Source organism: Microcaecilia unicolor, chromosome 2, assembly GCF_901765095.1.
Source record: "Microcaecilia unicolor chromosome 2, aMicUni1.1, whole genome shotgun sequence".
Lineage (NCBI taxonomy): Eukaryota > Metazoa > Chordata > Amphibia > Gymnophiona > Siphonopidae > Microcaecilia > Microcaecilia unicolor.
In genome coordinates this window covers 41,697,072-41,722,510 of record NC_044032.1, presented here as the reverse complement: position 1 = coordinate 41,722,510, position 25,439 = coordinate 41,697,072, and the positions used below count along the sequence as shown (strand labels likewise).

The 25,439-nt window shown below is 45.0% G+C and overlaps 1 protein-coding gene across 4 annotated transcripts in view; it reads right to left on the bottom strand.

Annotated features, from left to right (window-relative positions):
* SETBP1 (SET binding protein 1) overlaps positions 1-25,439 on the bottom strand; it is a 616,780-nt gene that overhangs the window by 96,789 nt on the left and 494,552 nt on the right. For all 4 annotated transcript variants that reach the window (XM_030192882.1, XM_030192884.1, XM_030192885.1 and 1 more), the window contains exon 4: positions 475-3,913. In XM_030192882.1, coding sequence (XP_030048742.1) covers positions 475-3,913 — 3,439 coding nt within the window. The remainder of the gene's footprint in view (positions 1-474; positions 3,914-25,439) is intronic.

Genomic DNA, 25,439 nt, shown 5'->3' with positions numbered 1-25,439 from the left:
GCACCTAACACAGTTTAGAAAAAGGGCCCCTATACATTGTTAAAACAAGAACATATTTTTAAAGTGAGTTGAGGGATAATATATTAACAGTTGAAATTATATCAGATCTTTTCGCAAAGCAACACTTTGGATTTTAAGGAAGAACACAGAAGCTATCTTTCAACATAGAGCTTCGTATATTAGTTTGCGTTAATTCAAGTTAATGTGCATTAATTTAAGGGCATAGTTAATAGGCTTGACTCAGAATAGCTGGGCTTGTCTTAGGACTTCTCTTACAAAGCCGCGCTAGCGATTCCTGTGCGGCAAGTGAGAGGAAGCCCACAGGAATTGAATGGGCTTCCTCTCATTTGCCGCAGTGAGAATTGGCAGCGCTGCTTTTTAAAAGAAGCCCTTAATGCACATTAGTAAACGAGGCCTAGTTTGTTACATAAAACCAGACCTTCGATAATGATATAAAAAAAATATTAAGCCTACCTGAAGCAGAGTCACAGGTACTTCTGTCCCTTTTATTCACTTTGAATGCTTGAATGTCCTTTTCTCTGTATGTACCAAAACCTTCAAAGTTCCTTCTTTTACTTCCATGAACATCAGAGTCCCTCTTATCACCTAAAGAATTCATTTCACCAAACACATCCACAGATTCTGACCTAACAGAGCCTTCATGATTACTAGCGTACCTTTTCAGACTAGAATCTGCGGATTCATGGCTTATGTCAGGCTTATCTTTCATCTGCATCCATTGCTGGTTATCAGAAAGTGACAAGGTAGACAACGTATCAACCTCAAAATTATTCTTTGAGCCTTTATGTCCAGTTTCACAATGCTGGTGCTTCTGTTTCTCTTTATATTTGCTTTTCTCACTTAGTAAGGGCAGATCTTTGTCTAAACCACCTAACTTTTCATTTATTATGTGGCTGGAGAAACCAGTGGACTTTCCAGCAAATAGACCAGGAAAGTCTTCATGACTTCCTAGTACCCGATCATCCTTATGCTTGTGCTTATGTTTATGTTTCCTTTTGTGAAGCCGACCACTAGACAGACTAGCTCCTCCAACTTTTGCAGGAGACAGTGAGGACTGTATGTCTCCTAGACCCATCCCCACAGGTGCTTGCAGATGTACGCCATGTTTTGCTTTATGCTTAGCAGTAGCAGACATTTTCATATGGGAGCTTGCATGAAACTGAGGAGGGGGTACTGTTGGCCTCATAAATGGAGAGGCTGCTCCTAACGTGTGAGAGAGATACAGAGGAGGTGGGTACTGACCATAATATCCAAGGTTCATCATAGGCATAGATGTGTAAGGCATTCCATAGGGTGCATAGTAACTCCCACTGGGGATAGGGTATCCAAACCCTTGTAAAAAAGGCACCTTTGTCATGGTGTCATTGGTTTTGGCAGGTCTACCACGCTTCTTCTTAGACTTCATGTCAGAGGTCCTGCGCAGATAGAGCAACGGGTCATACTGGATATATGGCACAGGGTAATAGTGATCAAAATTTACTCTAAAGATGCTAGGATATGGATTTTCATGGTAAAATGTATAATTCCTGTGGGAAATTCTGAAAACTTGAAACTTGTTGATGAGTTCCTCAAGATCTGCAAGAAACTGCAGGTCGTCTCTGTTCTGCAGACTTTTTCTTTTCCTCTTGTGCTTTGGCTTTTTGACATTCTCATGAGAGAGAAAGCTGTCCACTATGAGATGCTTCTGCAGGTGACCATGCTTGCTCTTTGTGCTGGTGTCAGATGGCATGACCTCTGGATTATCTAACGTACAGAAATCAAAAGAGTACCTCCTGCGTGATTCAGAACTTTTTTCTGCCTGATCGGAAGTGCTATTATTGTCGGTACCGATGCCACTGTCACTCGGTATAGTTTCTTCACTGTGAGACTCGCTCACTGGTGACAGCGTGACCTCCTTTAAAGAGCCCAGCTCACACAGATGGGAAGGTGAATTAGCCATTAATCTGGGTGGAGACAATTTCCAAGTACTACTATGTAGTCCTTTATGGGTTTTTGTTGGAAGAGCACTGATTGGCTGAAGATTTGGCATAGTTTTTAATTCTGAAAAATGTGTGTCAGTGCTAGCAGGGCTAAGGCTTCCATTAGACCCTACTAACTGTGTTACAACAGGTTGACTAGCTGCTGGTGAAGATGCCACAGGTGAGTGCAAGTTGGAAGGCACTGCTGGGTTTTCTGGCTGGTTGGAAACAGGCCTTGACTGCTTGATGGCTACCTTAGGTTCTTCTGGTTGGGGCTGCTGCTCTGCTCTTGGCTTTCTACCCCGTTTTTTGCCGATGTAGATAGTTCCTCTCTTACTGACATTGATCTGTTTACCTAATCTAGCATCAATTGTTGTTGTTGCAGTTGCTACGGCATTGGATTGTGGCTGTGTTTTTGAGTTCAAGGCTGTGTTGCTGGAGCAAGACAGAATTTGGTTTAAAATATTCTTTCGCTTGACAGTTTTCATCTTGTTTATGGTCTTGATAGTTTTCTTGTCTAAAACACCAAGCTTTCCAACTTTTTTGTGAAACTTTAATTCATTTGCGGGTTTTTCTTCCACTGCTACCATCTGGACCAGAGTTGCCAGATTCCGATTACCTTTTCTTTTATTTGTACCAGGAAATTCTCGATTGATTGGGCTGACAGGGCTGGTGGATGTTCCCTCATGAATTGTCTCGACAGTGAGTAAAGGTTGCTTCTTTGGTCGTCCCCTTTTTTTCTTTACTGGTGTAATCACTGTAAGGCTGTCTGTATTAGTATACAATGGGCTTGCTGGTGTTATGGGATAGGCTGAAGGGGGCTCCACCACCATCTTCTCAGTTGTCATTACAGAATTCTCCTGGGAAGTGTTGGTAATTTTAGGCTTGCTATATGTCCATCTCCGTTTAGCTGCCAATTTGGGGTGCCCTATTTCAGGTGCTTTACCTGGTGCAGAAAGATCCGTTGATACTAGAGCTGTCAGAAGAGATGCCGATTTCCTAAGTCTAGGTCCATTACTCAAGAGAGATTTGTCAGCACTTCTATTGCTTTCAAGTGTTTTTGATGGGGATGCATCCTCAATAGCTTTACTCTGCTTTATGGCTCTAACATCTTTTTTGTTCCCATCTGGATGTAAGGTCATCCTGTTAGCTACTTCAGTGCTTATCTGTAGTCCAGGAGTAAGGTTTTTCTCTTGGACAATTTTATCTACATTAGCCTTGGAAGACTGCCTTTTTTTTCTTTTATGGCCAGGTGGATCTACAGTTGAAGTCTTTATTGGGATTGTAATCCGTACACGACTTGAATCGTTTTCTGAACTATTTACAGAGCTTACATTCTGTCTAATGGTTAATGTCTCTAACGTATTACCTGTTGAATAACATTCCCTTTTTCCTTCCATATTATCATGCGCTATTGTCTCAAGCACTCTTTGAGCAGTTTTAATCCATTCCAAGTCTGTGTTTAGGATGGTTTGGTTTAAGTCTTTCTTGCTAGACTTCTTCTTTATATTTCCAGCAGGTGGCACAGGGGGCTCCTTCGGTCCTTCTTTGTTCCCTGTGGTTGAGTGCCCATTGCATTCCAGCTGATTACTGTGTTCTGTTGTTACAGTGATAATATTTGGCGATGAAACAGTAGTACAAGGCGCAAGCTCCTTAGTATTGTTAGATGACTGACCCCAAGTGCTGCCCCCTCCGGATTTCTTGGCTTGTGACTTAGCAAAGGAGCTCGATAATTCAGATGTGTTATTTTTGATGCCACTAGCTGCATCCTGGTTGGTTTGGGCAGTGGACAAAGTATCTGAACTTACGGACCAGTCAAGGTGGTGCTGGTTGTTTTTCTGCTGGTGCTTTGGTTTTAAGGTGTCACTGGTGAAGTCTTTTTGGAGGTCAGGGTCATAGTGAAGAGACGAATGTTTCTGTGGTCTGTCATGAACCTGAAAAAGGAGACAAATGATGTCAGTTCTTTGATGCCAACAGAGTTAATGTAAATCTTTCTTGTATTATCACAGCATGTCTTGTCTTTTTCTTAACTCTAAGCTAAATTTTCCAAATTACTAATTAGGATACAGGTGGACCAATAATCTTTCAACTCAGACTACTATGCAGCTATATAATCATGCAAGCTATAACCACATGTTAGTGAAACAGCAATTATTAATTTCAGTATAATGAAAAATGTTACTAAAAGGTGTGCTAATATTTATTTATTACTTTTATTTAATTATTACATTTGTACCCCGCTCTTTCCTACATACAGCAGGTCCAGTGCGGCTTACATAGTAAAAGAAAGCATCTTACATGGTAAAGAATACAGTAAAAACAAGGAAATGTAGGATCAGTATTATAAATTGTGATGATCATAACTACTTACATTATGAAAGTATAATAGTATCTTATAATATTCTATTTGTAGTAGTAACACAATTTATAATCGTAATATACTGTCAGAAGCCATTAAAAAAAGTCTCAGTGCAGTTCCTATATTAATTTTTGCACCTAACAGACAAGTCAACAAAACCTAAACTCATTGTGCTTTATTACAGTGTACATCCAAGAAGTCAGGAGGAGCCTCCACGGAAAGTCAAAGCAAAACAGCCAACCGATCAGCAAACACCATGTGGCAAAAAACCTTTTTTGCCACATGGTGTTTGCTGATCGGTTGGCTGTTCTTTTGTTCTCTCTGTGGATTAACTTGCATACATAAAGGAATTCAAGCCTATCAGCTTCTCAGTGAAAGTTGATTGTGACCCCTGAGGCAGGCGCTTTGGCGCCGAAACACGGACCGTGTCGGGTCCTTGATATTGATATGAATATTCTAAATAAACTGGCTTTTGATATTATCTCCCTATTGGTTTGCGCATTTGTCAGCCTCTACTTTTGCTGTTTTGCTCTGTTATTACAGTGTACACCAGGGAAAATAGTGAGAAATAAAGACAAGGTATGCTAGAGTCCTGCTCGTGCTGGCTCTAACCCCAAAATGGCTGCTCTGACCTGCAGCGGCAATATCATGAGACTATTGCTGCAACTTGTGGCAGCCATATTTCCTATGAAGGCCACATGGGCAGGAGTGTGCGGGGATCACTCCTACTCCAGGTTGCCACTGGGGGTGGGGGGGGGGGGTTCCTATAGGTAGGAGCAGGAGGAGGGTGCTTTGTGTGCATAGCAAGATAGAGGAGGAGGGATTGAGGCAGTGGTAGTTTCTGATTTTGGGGGAGGGGGTGGCTGACTGGTGGTGGCGGCGGAGGAGGGACACCTTGGGGATGGGAGGGAACGGGAGGAATGCCAGATGCTCCAAGGGAGGGAGTGTATGTCTGAATATAAACTGAGATTCAATTTTTGATGCCTTTTTTTTGGGTGAAAAAAAAATCTCAGTTTATATTTGGGTATATAAAGCACTATGGTTTTTCAGACTTATTGCTTATTTGTGAAGGATCACACTACTCAGCTCACTCAGGGGCCCTTTTACTAAGGCGGTAAGTGTCAGCGCACGTAAACTGACGATTACCGCCAAGTAAGCGCCATGCGGTAGAAAATAGAAAACATTTTCTACCGTGTGTTTTGAACACACATCAAAAATGGAATTAGCGCCCGGGGCACATGGTAGCCGGGCAATAGTTCCAATTTGATGCATGTTGGATGCGCATAGGCGCCTATGTGCCTTAGTAAAATGGCCCTTCGGGCATGAAATATAGAAGCCACATTCCATGCGTCCTGGATTGTTGTCTAATGTGTGTGTAAAACACATAGGGCTCCTTTTACAAAGTGGCGCTACCAAAATAGCGTGCACTGAATGCGCAGAAGTCCAAGGGAATTGAATGGACTTCTTCACATTTAGCGCTTTGTATCATCGCTTTGTAAAAGTAACCCATAGAATTTGAGGATTTGAGAATATATATATATATATATATATATATTGTGATAAGGCAGGTAAACGTGACCATAGACAGAAGCAGCCAACCCCAGAACTACCATACCCAGAATCCCTTGGGAGGCTGAAAGAGGGGGGTAGACCCCAAAACATGGAAGGGACCTCTAACATTAGTAGGAATGGAAGTAACTCCAGGAAATGGGGGCCAGTTACTTCAGCTACCAGCAGAGGGAGCAGCAGTCAAGAAGACCAATTTCAGTGGTTGCGAAATCAATATATAATTCTTCCCAGCTGTGAGGAGGAGAGGGCAGATCTCCTGAAAGCTCTCAGAAGTTTGGGAGAGGAGAAAGTCTGTGGAGAGCTAACTGAATCTATGGAGTATGTGGAGGAGGGAAAGGACCTGCCTCCAGAACTTCCTTGCTTAGAGGAGCAAGCCAGCATGGAATGGGAAGATACAAAAGCCAACCTTTCCAGCACTTAAAGGCAGTTGTGGGAGGCCACAGGAGTTTGTTACTGTGAAGTGGGAGGTGAACTGCCAGCCCTGCTTGCTGCAGGCAGCTGGAGTGCCAGCAGGAGGAAAGGTGATGCGATCCTTGTTTTTTTTTTTTGTTTTTTTTACTTGAGCTTTTGAACTGAACTTTACTTAAGCTTTTGAGCTGAACTTTATTTGAGCCTTTGAGCTGAATTTTACTTCAATTTTATTTGAGCTCTTGAACTGAATGGAGCCTGAGTTTTGGGGTTTCATTGGGTTTTGTGGATCTGGGTCTGAATTAAAACTTTTTGTTTGAACTGAGTCTGGATTAAAGTGTGGTGTTACACTGGAACCCTGTGCCCTGAAATGGACTTCTGGTTACAACCCCAAAATGGAAGGTAGACCAGGCTGGGCTGCCAAGTGGAAATTTTTGTATTTTTGACTGGATACTACTTACACCTCCTGCCCAGGTCCCAAGATGAAAGCCAGACCAATGGCGGCCCTGGCATGTGAGGGGGACCAGTGCACTATTTTTTATTTTTTTGTTACATTTGTACCCCACGCTTTCCCACTCATGGCAGGCTCTATGTGGCAGGCAATGGAGGGATAAGTGACTTGCCCAGAGTCACAAGGAGCTGCCTGTGCCGGGAATCAAACTCAGTTCCCCAGGACCAAAGTCCACCACCCTAACCACTAGGCCACTCCTCCACTACAAATGCTGACTCCTCCCACGACCAAATGGCTTGGATATGGCCGGTTTTGAGATGGCCACCATTAGTTTCCATTATCGGCGAAAACCAATGGCGGCTATCTCTAAGGCTGGCCCCGACCGTATTATCGAAAGGAAAGATGGCCAGCCATCTTGTTTCGGTAATACGGTCGGGTACGCCGCTTGACGGGGCCGTCATTAGAGGTGAACGGCCCCATTCGATTATGCCCCTCCAAGTTATCAACTTGGACTACTGTTAAGACGGGTTATTTTACCACAAGTCACACTATTTTAGCACAGGGCCCCATTTTATGCCATGAGACCTGTCTTAATTGTATCCAACTTTGATAACTTTCTCCCGCCCCCCCCCCCCCAAAAAAAAAAGACATTATTGAAAAGGCCATTAAAGCTCTGAACTCTTCTTCTCATTTTGACTAAGAAAGTGCAGTCCAGTGTTTCCAGCTGAATGGATTTGTTTCACTGGTTTCTTCAATTGATTCCATTTGGGTATTATACTTTAAGCAACTGACAAAAATCAATTGAAAGTCACACAGTTAAGTGTAGTTTGTTCTCCAGGTACCCAGCAGGACCACTGCCTTTTCTTCAAAATCAATCATTAAGAGAGCATGTTTGCTTTATTAAAGCACTAGGAAAAAAATGCCCGTTTCTGAGCGCAATGAAACGGGCGCTAGCAAGGGGCCCCCTCCCTCCGTCCCTCCGAGCTACTTGTGTTGTTCGGGGTTGGCGTTCGCCTCGCGTTTCAGCCCTCCGAGTGTTATAGCTCCGCCCTCGACATCTAATCTGCAAAGTAGAGCAATACCAGGCTCTTTAAGGAATATTTCCCTTCCACACAATTTCCCTCTAAGTAGGATAATTTCCTTTTCAGTTACACAACTTATTCCACAGTATCCACTCTGGTGTAGGCATATGCAGGGCCGCCGAGAGGGGGGGACAGGGGGGACAAAATTCCCCGGGCCCGGGCCTCCAGGGGGGCCCGGCGCCGGAGTCCCACCCCGCCCTCCGTCATCAGGACCTCGCACCTCCTGGGGCCCTGCGGCGCTTCCTGTCGCTCCCTTCCTCGTTGCGACGCTCTCAGCTTCATATTTTCCAGCCGCCCTGCATTTAAAAAGTTGTAGCGGCGGCGAAAACGCAGGCTTGCCTCTTCTTTAAGCCCTTCCCCTTCTCTTTCAGCGTGCACTGATGCAATTTCCGGTTTCCGCGAAGGCGGCACAGTGCACGCTGAAAGAGAAAGGGAAGGGCTTAAAGAAGAGGCGAGCCTGCGTTTTTGCCGCCGCTGCAACTTTTTAAATGCAGGGCGGCTGGCCTGGAAGGAAGGAAGGGCTGTCCCTCGTTCTCTTCATTTGTGGGTAGCATTTTTTATTTATTCTCACTTATATTTTCAAACGTGCCGGCTTGTGCAGCATAGGAATGTACACAGAGGAAGTATAATAACGGAACAACTTTTTGTAGTAATGTGTCATTTGGAGGGGCTGTTTATAGGGACTCCCTAGGTGTTGTATTCATGCAGGCATTTTTTTTCTCCTGGTAAAGGGTCACTAAAACAGACATCATTTATGAGATTCAGGTGCTGAACACTTAGCGTTTTTATCTGCTTACTTATTTACTTATGATACTTATGTGCTGGAAACCTGAGGGCACAGCTGGGGCTGGGAACTGAAACTTGGGGGAGGGGGTGAAAAGGGGGGTAAGTTGGGGCAAGTCACTGGACGTGGAGGGGAAGGGATGGAGGACAGAGAACAAAGGAGAATCACTGGGGATGAGTAGGGAGGGCAGGGGAGCGAGGAGAGTTGCAATGGATGGAGGGGAGGGTAGGAGAAATGCTGGACATGGAAGTGAGGGAAGACAGGAAGGAGATGCACACGGATGGAGGGGAGAGGAGAAATTCTGGATATGGATGGAGGAGAGGGGAGAGTTGAAATACTGGATATGGATGCAGGGGAGGGAAGAGAGGACATGAGATGAACATGGATGGAGGGGAGGCGACAGAGGATAAATGCTGGACATGGATGGAGGAGAGGGAAGAGAGAGGAAGGAGATGCATCCTGACGGAGATGAGGGAAAGGGAAAAGAGGAGAAAAACTGCACATGGCTGGAGAAAATAGGCAAAAGCTGGATACACTCTATACCTCTTCCAGTCAAGTCCGCGGAGGACCCAGCTTTTACCTATGGATGTAGGGCAGGAAATGAAGAAGAAAGGAAGAAAGAAAGTAAAGAAATAAATGGAAAGGAAACCCTGGAAGTGGAGTTAAGGGAGCAGATAGAGAGCAACAGAATCAGAGACTGGGACCAACATGATCTGAAATACAGTCACAAGACAACAAAGGTAGAAAAAATCATTTTATTTTCATTTTAGTGTTTGGAATATTTCCAATTTGAGAATTTACATCTGCTGTCTTATTTTGCAATGTATAGCAATGTTCTGTTTTTCTGGTATTGTGCTGCATGCAGAATCTGTATGCTAATTTGGTTTCTGTCATTTTGCGTATACTGGGGAGGGGTGGGTGGGCTCTGAGAACTGGTCTGCACAGCTCCCTGCAGTTGCTAAGACCGGCCCCCTGCATTGAAATCACAGCGCCTCTCACCTCCGTGTGAAAGCGCTGCAGGCAGCAGCAGATCGCCTCCCTTCGGGCTTCCTTCCCTCTCTGTGTCCCGCCCTCACGGAAGTTACGTCAGATGAGGGCGGGACACAGGGAGGGAAGGAGGCCCGAAGGAGGGAGGCAATCTGCTGCTGCCTGCAGTGCCTTCACATGGAGGTGAGAGGCACTGTGATTTCAATGCAGGGGCCCGCTGGTGCGCGGAGGGGGGACGGGTGGTGGGGGAGCGGTGGCGACCTCGGGGGGGGGGGGGGCCCAGGGGGTGACCTTGTTCCGGGCCTGGCCCAGTCTCTCGGCGGCCCTGGGCATATATACTGTTTGTACGCCAATCCACAGCCTTCATAAGATAGGGAAGTTGACATGTTAACTTATTGCTTACAACAAAGCAGTTGCGTAGGAAGGGGGGGGGCGGGAGGGGTGGTCCGCCCCGGATGCACGCGCTCAGGGGGTTCCGGCCCCGCTGGTTCCCTGCTCTCTCTGCCCTGGAACAGGTTAGTTCCGGGGCAGAGAGAGCAGGGAACCAGCGGGGCTGACGCAGCTCCGAGTGACGTGCACTCGGGGCGGATCGGCCCTCCCGCAGGTAAGAATGCGGTCCGGGGGGGGGGGGTGCGCCGCAGAGGGGAGGGGGGTGGGTTGCGCCGTGCTGCACCCGGGGGGGGGAGGTGTTGCGCAGCAGCGACCCGCCCCGGGTGCCATTAGCCCTCGCTACGGCACTGCAACAAAGCCATTGTAATGAGAAGTTACAGGCAGAAAGAGAGTATAGAAATGATTTATAGTAGTAGGTGTAGTAGTAGTGTGGGAGAGTGAGAAAGAAAAAAAAAGGGGGGAGGGGGGGCTCTGTCAATGCCACAATTCACCTTCCTAGAGAGATAAAGAATGAAATTAATCAACAACCTGGCTACCAAATCAAAGTTAATACTAGGACACCCCCTCTTTAAGACATTTGCAGATCCATCTGCGTAATGGCTCTTCAAGTGTAATTCCCTATTAAGAGGCTTTATCTGGAGAGATAAGCAGCTGGTTTTCATGTAGCTAATTGCTGTGTGCTGTGATTTTAAAACATCTGCAGCCATTGTGCTCTTCATTTTCATATTCTAATCATCAGAAAACTTGAAAAAAAAAAAAAAAGGTACACCATTGATTGTTTCTCTAGGTTAATTAGCAGACAGTCTCCTTGTGAAGAGAATGTAAAAGCCACGAAAACCTTAATCAGCAAGTTTGTTTTAAAAAATTTAATAACACTGGTAAGGACTGAGGGGATGGGCATGTACAGCGGGAACATCAGACAGGTCTCAAGGGACAGACCTTCTGTCATTAGATGAGGGCCAAAAAAAGGAGGTTTTTCCCACAATGAACAAGGGCTAATGCATAGTCACAGGATGAAAATGGTCACTATTGTCTTAATCACAGAAAACTGTACCAGGATATAACAAAAACAGAAAGGGAACAGGAAAGAAGGTGACTTTAAAAATGAAGAGAGAAATAGATATAGCAGTAGCCAGAAGTGAAAAAAGGAGGGGGGGGGGCAGGTCTCATGAGGCAACCCCCCCCCCCCCAATATTCTGTATTATTTTGCTGAGACGAAGCTTGTCCTTTTCATCTTCTACAAAGCATCAAAAATTGGCTGCCTCATGCACAAAATTTTTATAAAGAGAATATTCCCAGCAGCCTTCTCTGATGCTCTGCTAGATTTTGACAGGGAAGAATTGCTCTTCTAGAGGCTCTGTCATGACGGCTCTACATCTTGTCATACTTCAGCAAATGTTTACTTTGCGCATTTTTCTGTGCTGGGGGAAAAAAAAAAAAAGCTCTCCCAGCTGAAAAACAAGATTATATAGAAAAATACGCGTTTCTAGCATGAAGTATTTATAAAGAACAAATTTCCTAACTGGACGCAAATTAAAGCTTTTGGTTTCTACAAGTGCAATAAAATAAAATAAAATACCCAAAACCAAAAATAACAACAACAGCAAAATTACAAAACCCTAAAATTAAAGAATATAAAATTACTACAGTAACATTGGGGCTCTTTTACTAAGGAGAAATTAGGTCTTTGCTGATCATTTTCTTTCCACTATTCCAGACCCCGTGGGATACCTGTGGAGATAAAGAACAGAACACTGAGCTGGCATTCAATCCAGCTCATCAGTATTTACGTAAACAAGCAGTAAGGAGAAACTCAGAATAAACACAACAACCTTAAACAACTCGCTAGCCAACACTAACCAAACATGCAAACATGTGTAAACCTCTCACAGCTCTGTACAACGTGTACAGAACAAGAGATATGCAAGAAGCACCATGCAAGGTGACAGTTGTTTTTGACCCATTACGTTGCACTGACTAAACATCTCAGGAACTTCGGGCAGGCCTTTGGAATAGTGAGAAAGACTAATGGAAAGAAAATTAGCTGGTAAGACTGAATTTCTCCTTCCATTACGTAGCTTTCCACTATTCCAGAGCCTGTGGGATGTTTAACAGCATCCCCTAGAATGGGTGGAATCTTGGTACCACCACCCTGAGGACTGAAGCCCCACAACTGACTTCTTAGTACACTGCAACACCCACCCTGTAGTGCTTGGCAAAGGTATACAGTGTCAACCAAGTCGCCACCTTGTAAATATCCACTGGAGACAGTAAGATAATTTCCACCCAGGACGTCACTGTACGCCTCGTAGAATGAGTTTGCAAGGCCTTTGTTTTCCCGCAAGCAAATAAGCTGACACAATAGTCTCCTTCAGCCATTTAGCAATTGTGGGCTTGGAAGCCATGAGACCAAACCTCTGCTTACAAAAAAGCACAGTCTGTCCAATTTGCAAAACTCATTTGGGACTTCTAGATATGTAATGAGGACTCTACGCACATCGATAAGCTTCAAAGAAGAATACTGAGCTTCTTCATCCTCTCTAAAAAAGGAAGCTAGCTCAACAGATTGGTTGAGATCAAATGCTGATACCACTTTAGGATGAAAGGAAGGAACCATACACAGGGAAACCCCCGCCTCTGAAAGTGGAGAAGGAGATCCCGACAAGAGAGAGCCTGAAGCTCTGAAACCCTATGTGCTGATGCAACAGCCACTAAGAACGCTGTCTTTAGCATATGAATTTTCAAGGAGGCTTTCTAGAGTGGCTCAAAAGGAGGCTTCTGGAAAGCCTGAAGGACTAAATTATGGTTCCACTCTGGACATGGTGTGCAAAAGGGAGGCCACAAGTCACCTGCTCCCTGCAAGAACTGAATGATATCCAGGTGAGCCACAAGAGATGTCTGCCTTAGTCAGCCCCTGAAACAGGCCAAACCACAACCTGAACTTTAAAAGAATCCAATACCAATCTTTTCTGAAGATCTACCTGGAGAAACACCAGGATGTGCGTGGTCTGAGCGGAGAAGGGAGAAACTCAGTACTCAGAACACCAGCCCTCGAACATCCTCCACACCCTCACATACGCAATGGATGCAGAGTGTTTCCGACCTTGAAGTAAGGTAGCAATGACCAAATCAGAATAACCTTTTCATCTCAACCAAGCCCTTTCAATGGCCAAGTCATACGACCAAAAGGCACAGATCCTTCTCCATGATCACCAAACCTTGTGTCAATAGGCTGTGTACTGGTGGAAACAGAGAGGACCCCCAATTCAGCAACTGAATTAGGTCCGCATACCACAGCCTCCGTGGCCAATCAAGTGCTATGAGAATTATTCAACCCTGGGGCAATGCGATTCTTTTCAACAAGCAGTCTACCATGGGCCAAGGAGGGAAGACATGCAGTAGATGTGTCTCTGGCCAGGGCTGCAGTAGGGCATCAATCCCCATCCAGTTCGGTTCTTTCCAATGGATGAAGAACTTGGGCACTTTGACATTCCTTTTATCACCATCAAGTCCAGAAGAGGAGTACTCCATTGGTCCACTATCAGTTGAAAACTCTGGCTAGATAGTTCCTGTTTTCCCAGGTTCAAAGAGTGCCTGCTGAGAAAGTTCACCTCCACATGCAAGGACCCAGCAATGTGAACTGCCAACAAGCAGATGGCTGTGGTCTCTGCCTTGCTTGCTGATATAAGTCACCACAGTTGCATTGTCAGAGAAAACTTGGACCGGGGTCCCTGTCAGAAAGGGAGCTAAGTTATGTAAGGCATTCCGCAGTACCCTGAGCTCCAAGCACTTTATCAACCACTGAGACTTCTGTTCCGTCCAAATGCCCTGTGCCAGATAGAACTTGTAATGAGCTCCCCATCTTGACTTGCTGGTATCCATTGTTACCATTGTGTTATTAGAAAGGGACAGTCAAATTATTGGGAGACAACCACCACTGCATACTCCGTCTGGCAACCAGTGTGCAAAGAAGATGAAGATCATATGTCTGTGACAATGGAGACCAGTAGCTGAGAAGAGACTCCTGTAATGATCACATATGAGCCCGTGTCCATACCCATGCACCACTTCTATCGCCACTCTCATTGACCCCAGAACTTGGACATAGTCTCAGACCCTGAGAAGATGAATCTGTTGAACTAGATTTGACCTCCTGCATTTTGTGAGGAAGATCATCTCCCTTGCTGTGTAAAATAGAATGCACAGTTACTCCAGCATCTGTGATGGAATTAGTTTGCAGTTCTCAAAATTGATCACCCAACCCAATGACTGTAAAAGATGGAAATCTTTTTCCATCGCCGCCACACTGTCCAAACAGGATGACATGAATAAGCTAGTTGTTGAGTATGGGTGAATTTTGATTCCCTGGTGCCAAAGGAAGGCCGCCACCATCACCATAACCTTGGTAAATGTTCTTGGAGCCATGGCGAGACCGAAAAGCAAAGCCTTGAAATTGAACTGACAGCCCAGCACCAAAAAACATAAACCTCTGATGCAGTGGCCATATGGGTATATGCAAGTATGCCTCCTTGAGATCGAGGGCAGTGAGAAATTCTCCCACTTGAACCAAGGCTATGACTGCTTTTATTGTTTCCCTGAGAAAGCGGGACACTTGGAGGATAAGGGTTAGACCTTTCAGATCTAAGACCGGAAAAAAGGTGTCTTCCTTCTTTGGGACAATGAAGCAGATGAGGTATCTGCCTTGTTCCTGTTTGGCCTGGGGAACTACAGCAATGGCCTGGAGCGCCAGCAAGGAATCTACAGTGGCCAAAACCTTGATTACCTTGATTCCCTTTTGACAAGGAGACTTCAAGAAGAAAGGAGTGACCAAGCGAGAGAACTCCAACTTGAACCTTCCATAAGAATATCTAGAACTCACTGGTCTGATGTGATTTTGGCCCACACTTCCCAAAAGTCCTGAAGATGTCCTCCTACCAGAGGAAGAGAAAAGTGGACGAGCCTCACATCCGCAAAGCTTGGGAGGTTTGGGTGCTCTAGCTGACTGAAAGGAGGACTTCCTGTCTGCAAGAAAAGAAGATTGGCATGCCTGAAAGTGGGACTTCTCACCATATTGCTGACAACCAGGCCGGTACCATCTGCTGAAGATGAACGACCAGAGGGTTTTGGATTTTCCTCCAGCAACTGCTGTGGCTTAGTTTTCCCCAGCTCTTTCATCAAGTTACTGAGATCTTCTCCAAATAGCCATTTGCACCAAAAGGGCAGTTTAACTAGGTGCGATTTTGATGCTGCATTAGATGGCCAATGCCACAGCCAGAGTCTGATGTGCCGTGACACCTGTAACATGTGATAAATAGCATCTGCCAGGTAAGCCAACTCCACTTCCAGCTGGGCATTATAGCTCCCGTCTTCTGTTGGAGAGTGCCGGTGCCACTTCAGGCATGCTCTAGCTATGAACATGCTGTCGCTTGAAAGCCAAAAGAGGCCACTTCAAAGGCTTGTTTTAGTGAGCCTTCTAGCTTCCTATTCTGTAGGTCATTTAGGGCAATGCCCTCTTCCAACAGCAAAATGGGTCTTCTTAGACACAACTGTAACAAGGAAGTCCAGCTTGGGAAGATGCATCTTCTCTTTTTCCTCCAGAACCAATGCATCTTAGCCCTGCATCCGGTGAGACCCATTCAGCTATCATCAGGTCTTGAATGTCTGGATGCATCGGGAGGCCATAGGACTTCTAAGACCACTCATGATCGACAAAGATGGAACTCCTGACGCTGAAGCAGAAGACCCCTCAATGTAAAGCACCACCAATGCCTCAGAAACAAGAGTACCGCTATCCTCTTTATGAAACAACCTTCGTACCTTCGGGTCTTCTCCCTCCTCTAACGGCTCCTTCAATGATGACTCAACTGAGTAGACTGAGGCCACATCAGATAAGGAGGGAGAAGCAGAGATAGACATCCAGGAATGGGCTGATGAGGCTAATCAAGATCCCTTACGAGCCAGTGGAACAATGGGGTATGAAACTGAAGTACCTTGTAGCAACTCTGACTGTCCCTGCTTCAGTAAATAAGCCTGGAGGGGCATTTTCGAAAGAAACATCTAAGTTGGAATTTGGACGTCTTTGTAAAACGTCCAAATTCGGAGGCGGGGAAAAGGTCATTTTCAAAAAAAGATGGACGTCCATTTTTGTGTATGAAAATACCATGGCCGTCCTTGGATTTGGACATCTTTGATTTTCAGCCATTTTCAAAAACAAAAATGTCCAAGTCTAAAACACCCAAATTCAAGCCATTTGGACGTGGGGGGAGTCAGCATTTTTAGTAGACTGGTCCCCCTGACATGCCAGGACAGCAATCGGGCACCCTAGGGGGCACTGCAGTGGACTTCATAAAATGCTCCCAGGTACACAGCTCCCTTACTTTGTGTGTTGAGCACCCCAAAACCCCCACCCCAACTGTTCACCACTACCATAGCCCTTTCAGGTGAAGGGGGGCACCTATATGTGGGTACAGATAGTTTCTGGTGGGTTTTGGAGGGCTCGCCATTTCTTCCACAAATGTAACAGGTAGGGGGAGTATGGGCATGGGTCCACCTTTCTGAAGTGCACTGCACCTACTACTAAACTGCTCCAGGGACCTGAATGCACTGTCATGGACCTGTATATGACATCTGAAGCTGTCAAGTAATATTTCTAATCATGTTTTTTGAGGGTGGGAGGGGGTTACTGACCACTGGGGGAGTAAGGGGAGGTCATCCCCGATTCCCTCCAGTGGTGATCTGGTCATTTCGGGCACCTTTTTCTGCCTTATTCGTAATAAAAACAGGTCTAGGTGAAAATGTCCAAGTTTTAGTCCTGGACGTCTTTGCTTTGTTCCATTATGGCTCAAAGACGTCCAAGTCTTAGGAACGCCCAAGTCCTGCCTCGAACACACTTCCGATACGCCCCCTTGAGATTTGGACGTCCTTGCGAAGGACTTCTGACAAAGACCTCCAAAATGCAGTTTCGATTATACCGATTTGGACGTTTCTGTGAGAAGCAAACAAAAGAGCAGATCGCTAGGTGGTATTAATCAGACTTTATTGGAGAAATAATCGCCCGACACAGACTGTGTTTCGCCCACAAGGGCTGCGTCAGGGGCTTTCAGTTGCTGTGATATTAAACAAAGCAAAAGCATATAAACAGCAGGTCAGCTTCTTCCCAAGCAATATTGCGCTCAAAATCAGGACATCATATGATCGAAAAGATCTTCTATGCCCCTGACGCAGCCCTTGTGGGTGAAACACAGTCTGTGTCGGGCGATTATTTCTCCAATAAAGTCTGATTAATAACACCTAGCAATCTGCTCTTTTGTTTGCTTCCACATTGGATTTTGCGGATCATCTGCCTTCTTGTTTTCTTGGACCGTTTCTGTGAGAAGGACATCCAAGTGCCGATTTATGTCACTTTTGGACGGCCATCTCTTTCGAAAATGAGCCTGCTGGTGTAAGAGCAATATAAATTCTGGAGAAAACAAAGCTGAATGCTCTATTGGGTCCTGAGGTTGTAAACTGGTGACTGTGCTTCGCATGTGACCAGACAGAGGTTGTTCCTCTCTGCCAGTCAGCCCTAACAAAATGGCACCAGTTTTTGCACTCTCTTGCATCAAACTTCACACTGGCCCTTCCAGAGAGCCTGAAGTCCCGAGCATATTTGGATGCTGCATCGATTGGAAGACCACTGACTGTTTCCTCCACGTCCTACAGGATTCCAGGTTTGCAAGCACTGCAATGCCCTGACACTGGCTGGTGGGTCCCACAGCAGGAAAACCCCTTAACTGCCTCTGTGGGAGTTGCCATTCACCCCGACTGGCACAAATGCATTACAACATGTCCTATGCAGTGAGTCAGGATCTCTCCACTGCACCAGCAACCCTCCAAGTGGTTCTGAGTCAAAGTTTAGTCAGGCTGCCAACTGTTCCCCTCAAGCTCACAGTCTCCACACATTTTTACCCCAGATGAGAAAGAATCAGGATGGATACTCTGCACCAAGCTCTCCAGTTAGCCTGTCCCCCCACCCAATAAACAAGTCTGTCAATGCAAAAGGACATTTAACTCAACGCTGCTGGGTAGTGGAGCATAACTAAGGAACTCACTACCTCTAAAGATCAGAACAAAGATTACATGAGCTTTTGTCGACTCCTGAAAACATGGCTTTTTCAAAAATAATATGGGATGCCAATAAATACCAGCCAAGTAACACAATTACATAAGATGACAAATAGGAGAGGCCAAAATGATAAGCCTATAGGGTAGATATAATGAGGCACCTAACTTTAAGTGTCCTTTCTTGAATGTACCCCACAGTGTAGTGTTCTCTTGACGCAAATTACCTTTGGGTTAAAAATATAAGAGCAAGAATTGGCTCGTGCACTGACAGAGAAGAAGACATTTTTAAAAAGGCAGAATGGACTTTCTGACCCATCTGCAAAATTTTACAGACCCCCCCCCCCCGATCCCTTCCCCCTATCCCCACAAACAGACAGACTCCATGCAGCTGGATTCCCCAAGATCAATAATACTTACCAGGTCCGGGTAGACTTCTAACAGTGCCCTCTCTGACCACCACCATCTTGTAAAATGGTAGCACCTTACCCCTAGCAGAAAGTAGTCCACCAAATAAGGCAATGGCCTCCCTTGGATTTGGCATTTAGAATTCCTGTCTAGATGATCCCAACTGCATGCAAACCTTAATGCTTTCCATACTCTTAATGCAACTTCCCCAGGTTTCTAATGAATCCTCACCTTTAAAACCAACCAACAAAATGAAATGAAAAAATAGCATCACATTCAGGCTTCATTTGCTACCACCAAGATTGCCCCACCCTTATATCCCCCTCCACAGGAGCACAGCAAGCCAGGAATTCACCCTGTGTGGCACACCTCTAAGTGTTCCTGCCTTGCCCAATTGTATCACACCAGCAAGGGAAGCCAATGGAAAGGGCACAATTTCCATGCCCCAGCCTCCATTGTGCCCTGTGCAGCTGCACTGGCCGTGCATAGCTAATTATGGCCCTGCCCCTCCAGCTCAGCCCAGCTACTGCAGTGATAATCCGTCACAGAATGCACCTCCAGAGATGCCAAGTTACCCAGTTTCAGGTTGGAGATTTTGGAGCAATCCTAGATTTCTGACCACCCCATCCAGGTGCATCATTTGTTTACTCTTTCAAAAAATACTAGGACTAGGGGGTATGCGATGAAGCTAAAAAGTAGTAAATTTAAAATAAATCAGAGAAACTTTTTCTTCACTCAATATGTAGTTAAACTTTGGAATTCATTGCCAGAGAATGTGGTAAAGGCGGTTAGCTTAGCGGGGGTTTAAAAAAGATTTGGGTGGCTTCTTAAAGGAAAAGTCCATAGACCATTATTAAAATGACTTTGGGAAAATCCACTGCTTATTTCTGGGATAAGCAGCATAAAATGTATTGAACTTTTTTGGGGTATGTTGTCAGGTATTTGTGACCTGGATTGGCCACTGTTGGAAACAAGATGCTGGGCTTGATGGACCTTTGGTCTGTCCTAGTGTGGCAATACTTAAGTACATATGTGCATTATGGGATTTCCAGCGCTGAGTTTCATGGGCAGGGTCAGGCTCTACAAATGGAGGAGTAGCCTAGTGGTTAGTGGGTTTGATTCCCACTGCAGCTCCTTGTGACTCTGGGCAAGTTAATTCACCTTCCATTGACCCAGGTACAAATAAGTACCTATATATATTATATAAACCGTTTTGAATGTAGTTGCAAAAACCACAGAGAGGTGGTAAAACAAGTCTCATTCCCTTTCCCAAACTGCTTTGAAATATAAGCTGAAAAACAGGACTGGTAAAAAAAATAACTAGCCTGGAACTGGGTAACTTGGAATCTCTGTACCTCTTTCTGGAACTCAGCTAAGGTGGTCTCTAAGCTGGGCCTCTGAGTGTTACTGATAAAATTCCTTCTCCAACTAGCTTAGGAATGAAACCCACATTTCCTGAACAGCGGCACATAACACTTGCCACCGGTCCATGCCAAGCCTCTGTTATTTAAAGAGAACCAGGAACAAAGATAAAATGTAATTAAAGACCAGTTATAAATCATAGAGAAATCTCCTCCCTCACTGAATAGCATCCATTGTTACAGTAGCTTTGTTTCTACATGCTCACTTGCAGTCTTTAGTATAACAGCTTTGTTTTGCCAACTTAAAAAAAAAAAAAACAACCCATCAATTATAAAAGAAAGCTATCCTTAAGGTATCTTAAGATGATGCAGTAGGATGAAAGAGGCAGGTCTCAAAGAATTCTGGGTTCAAGTTCTCTTGACTGCTAAAAGGTTTGGCGTACACACAGAGTGTGACTCTCCGTGACAGACTGCTAAATTCTTGTCAAACATAGATTTTTCGTTCCTCTCCTAGACAGCACCAGTGTGAGTATGACACACTAGTGCTGGCTGCCAAGGCAACCACAACCATATACTTATTGCGCCCTGTGATTTGTCCATGATAGCCTAAATACTAGGCCTGAGATACCATATTCAGCTTTTCTTTGGATTCTGGCTCCCCCCCCCCCCCCCCCCCCGACATTCACATGGTCGTTCAAAGAATATTTCTGCTTTTGATTCACGACAACCTCAATTTCCAGTCTCGGATCAGAAATATAGTTAACGGATACAAGAAGAACCTCATGAAAAGTCCACAGGAGACCACGTTTCCACATAGGAAAGTGAGAATTTCTCCAAAAAGTGTTAGCAGCCCCAAGACAGATTTGAGAGATTGCATATGATTTGTTAAGGATCAACTTTTTAAAAGCATAAGGCTTTATTCAACAGAGAATTTTGTGTGTGTGATTTCTTGGAATCTGTATAGGTCGCCCAAATTTGAATACCTAGAAATGGGCCCGGATATCGTAGATCCACACATAAACTAATTAGTCAGTTAGGCGCCCGCCAACAATCAATTACTGAAGTCAGCAAGCACTTAATTGGCAGTAACTAGGGAGTTACAGATGGACCTGCCCTACACCCTATTCCACAGAATGCAAGTCCAAAGGGGGAATGGCCATGGGAGGAGCATGGGTGGGTCAAAGGCATTCCCAGAAATTAGGCTTGATGTTATAGAATACCTGCATTTGCATGCCTGACATCAGATAGGCCCCAGCTTTTACATCAGTGTAAAAGCTCGCACCCAAAGTTAAGTGCAAAGGGCCAGATTCTAAATGCGGTGCCTGAAAAATCCGCGAAGTAAACATTTCCGCCCAAGCATATTCTAAAAGTGGCACCTGGATTTAGGTGCAGTGTATAGAATATGCTTACTTGATATCACAGTGCCTAAAACTAGGTGCATCCATTTACACCAACGAAAATGTGGCGTACATCCCTGCACGTATAACAGTGTGCATCAATTTTGGAATGCCCACAAAATGCCCATTTGCACACTCATAACCATGCTCCTTTTTGCCTGCGTGCATTACAATTTAGACGTAGTGCATTACAGAATAAGCTTAGGGATGTGTGCGTAAATTCTAATTATTGCCAATTAGTGCTCATCATCGCTTAAGTGCAGTTAACAATGCTGATTGGCTTGTTAAGCCAGTTAAGTTACGTGCGTTGTTACAAATTATGCTTGGATTTTGTAGCAGAACGCTAAGCGTGCTATATAGAATTAAGTGGAAAATGTGTACTAAGCTAGGATTCTATATAGGAGACCACGCAAAGCGCCCTTTATAGAATACTAGTAAAACAGGCCTGTTTCTGACACAAACTAAACGGGCACTAGCAAGGTTTTCCTCGGAGTGTGTATGTTTGAGAGAGAGAGAGAGAGAGAGAGTGTGAGTGAGAGAATGAGTGAGAGAGAGACAGTGTGTGTGTTTGTGTCATAGAGAGAGAGAGAGTGTGTGAGAGACAGAGTGTATGTGTGTGTGAGAGTGTATGTGAGAGAGAGTGAGTGTGTGTGTGTGTGGGGCTCCGAGTTCCATGACCCCCTCCTTCCCTCCCTCCCTCTCCTCCCCTCCGAGTTCCAGGCCCCCCTTCCGTCCGAGGTGCAGGCCCCCTCCCTCCCTCCCTCTCCTCCCCAGCGTGTTCCATGCCCCCCTTTCCTCGGAGTGTGTATGTTTGAGAGAGAGTGTGTGGGTGAGAGATAGAGTGTGTATGTGAAAGAGAATGAGTGAAAGAGAGACAGACAGTGTGTGTGTTTGTGTCATAGAGAGAGAGAGAGTGTGTGAGAGACAGAGTGTATGTGTGTGTGAGAGTGTATGTGAGAGAGAGTGAGTGTGTGTGTGTGTGGGGCTCCGAGTTCCATGACCCCCTCCTTCCCTCCCTCCCTCTCCTCCCCTCCGAGTTCCAGGCCCCCCTTCCGTCCGAGGTGCAGGCCCCCCTCCCTCCCTCCCTCTCCTCCCCAGCGTGTTCCATGCCCCCCTTTCCTCGGAGTGTGTATGTTTGAGAGAGAGTGTGTGGGTGAGAGATAGAGTGTGTATGTGAAAGAGAATGAGTGAAAGAGAGACAGAGAGTGTGTGTGTGTGTTTGTGTCAGAGAGTGAGAGAGTGTGTGAGAGACAGAGTGTGTGTGTGAGTCTGTGTGTGAGAGAGAGAGTGTGTGAGAGAGAGTGTATGTGTGAGAAAGTGAAGCCTTCAAGCCTTGACGCATTCATGTGCTCTGTAAGGCTCCATCTCCTCAACTGACGACACGTAGTTCCGGAACGTTGCAGGAATGCTTGAAGGCTTCACTTTCTCAGCTTCAGAATGTTGGAGGTGCATTTTATTATATAGGACTAGCTTAGCATGGATCGGGCGTCACCATTTGCATCAACAAAAACATGGTGCAAATGCTCACGCCTAAATTTGCATGTGGAGCACTGATATTCTATAATTACGAGTGTAACTTAAAACCATGCCCCTGATCCGCCCCAAAATGCCCATGACCCTCCCATTTCTGCGCAACCTTTTTAGGCCACGCCTAAATTTACATATGTAAGTTCCAATTAGATCTAATTAGTGCCAAAAAGCCAATTATTTTCACTAATTGGCTTGCTATTTTATTAAATTGTGCATGCAAACTGGGGCCACACCTAAATTTGTGTGCACAATTTTTGGCGACTTTTATACAGTCAGGAGGATAATCCTTTAAAGAAACTCAAAACAAATTTTAAATGCTAAGTTTCAGGCTCTACTCTACCTAAAGACCTATGGGCAATCGCTGATATTAATAGTGAGAACATTAATGAAATGCCATGATATAATTCAGCAGTAAGCATGAAGTTGCTATGGACACAGGCAGCCTTGTGTAGTAATTAAATAAAGAAAAAAAGCCCACAGCTAATCAGATCGCTGACAGCTGTTTATTGAGAATAAGGTGTTGATGGTTCACTTGCTCTGATGGATTTATAATGTAGTAAGCACACTGTTTTAAAATACCTAATCCTACTTTCTTTTTAGAATAAAAAAGGGAGTGAAATTATAGCAAGTGAAGCTATTATAGTACTGACACGCTGTTGACACAGCTTCATGTATGAAAGAGAATGAATTGTAAAGACAGTGTTTTGAAAACTCAAGAAGTATTTCTCAACTGGCGGGGTGGGGGAGTAGGAATGTATCCAGATTCCTCAACTTGGATTATAGATGTGAGAGGGACCGAATCTTGACTTTTGGAATGATGATTTAAAATAAGTGCCTAAGCCGCATTGAACCTGCCATGAGTGGGAAGGCGCGGGATACAAATGTAACAAAAAATAAAATAAAATTGACCTATGGCCCTCCCCCCCCCCAAGGTTCCACAGCTGGTTTGGAAGCCATATCTTCAAAAATGTGGGTTGTCATTGGGATCCGGATTTGCCTGACAGGGTTGATCCTATGCTAGATTTAACCCACTCCATACAGGGTCTTTTAGTTGTGACTTCCACACTGTATTCCGTAAGAAAGACAAGACTACAAGTCACTACGGTTGGATCAACCCTGCTGGGTGAATCTGTGTTAGATATGCAATTGTAAATTCTCCTACAGAATGACTTATTGTTTGTAATTCGCTTAGGGTGGGGGGATGAGAGAGAGAGAGATGCTTGGGGCGGCTGGGGAGGCTTAGCCTCCCCAAGCCTCTTATACCGGGCACCTATGAGAGAGAGAGAAAAAGAGGTAGAGAAGGTGGGCCATATTAGGGTAGGGGAGAGAGGGGAAAGATGCCAGACTATATTGGGGGAAGGGAGAGAGGAGAAAGATACTAGACCATTTTTAGAGGAGGGGAAGGGGGAGCATGGATGAGAGAGGGGGTTGCTGGATTTGAGGAGGCAAAAGGAGTGGAGGAGTGGCCTAGTGGTTAGGGTGGTGGACTTTGGTCCTGGGGAACTCAGGAACTGAGTTTGATTCCCACTTCAGGCACAGGCAGCTCCTTGTGACTCTGGGTAAGTCACTTAACCCTCCATTGCCCCATGTAAGCCGCATTGAGCCTGCCATGAGTGGGAAAGTGCGGGGTACAAATGTAACAAAAATAAAATAGATACTATTGGAGATTCTACATGGAATGTTGCTATTCCACTAGCAACATTCCATGTAGAAGGCTGCGCAGGCTTCTGTTTCTGTGAGTCTGACGTCCTGCACGTACGTGCAGGACGTCAGACTCACAGAAGCAGAAGCCTGCGCGGCCACATTGGTGATCTGCTGATCTGCAAGGGCCGACTTGTACATGGAATGTTGCTAGTGGAATACGTGGATTCGTGGATACCCTGAGAATTGCATACGACAAGCATATAAACGAGCGTGGTTTGCTCAGAGATCGCTCTTGCTTATCGATAAGCCTAAGGAACCTTTAAACAGGATGGTATGCGTGTTGGGCTTTTCTACTATGGCCCCTCAAATTGCCCAAATTATTAATAAACATTGGCAGGTGTTAACTTTCCATAACATTTTTTTGGAACAGCCATGTATTGCTTATACGCGAGGGAAAAACCTCAGGGACCGATTAGTGCATACTTCCATTGGATACAATAATCCCAATAGAGAGGAGGGTATGCACCAACCCTGCGGTTCTTGTCAATTCTGCAGTCAAACTTATTCTATGACACAGTGGACTCACCAACAAACGTCTAGAACATTCCAACTGAGACATAACACGACATGCACTACATCTTTTGTAGTATACATCATTGAATGCCCCTGTCATTTGTTTTATGTAGGGCGCACTATTAGGCATATGAGGGTAAGGTTGATAGAACACAAAAGCAGATTATCCACAAAAACAACGACAGCTCCATTGGTTCCTCATTGCCAACAATTTAAACACACATTTGCAGACCTACGGTGGTTTATTATTGACCATATTCCTGTTTGGACAAATAATACGGATCGGATCATGGCATTAGCCAGACGTGAACAGTGGTGGATTTTTACTTTAAAGACAATGAACCCTTTGGGGCTTAATGAAAATGTGGAATGGAACACTATAATCTGATCTGAAAAGCTTTTTTAGACCTGTTAGCT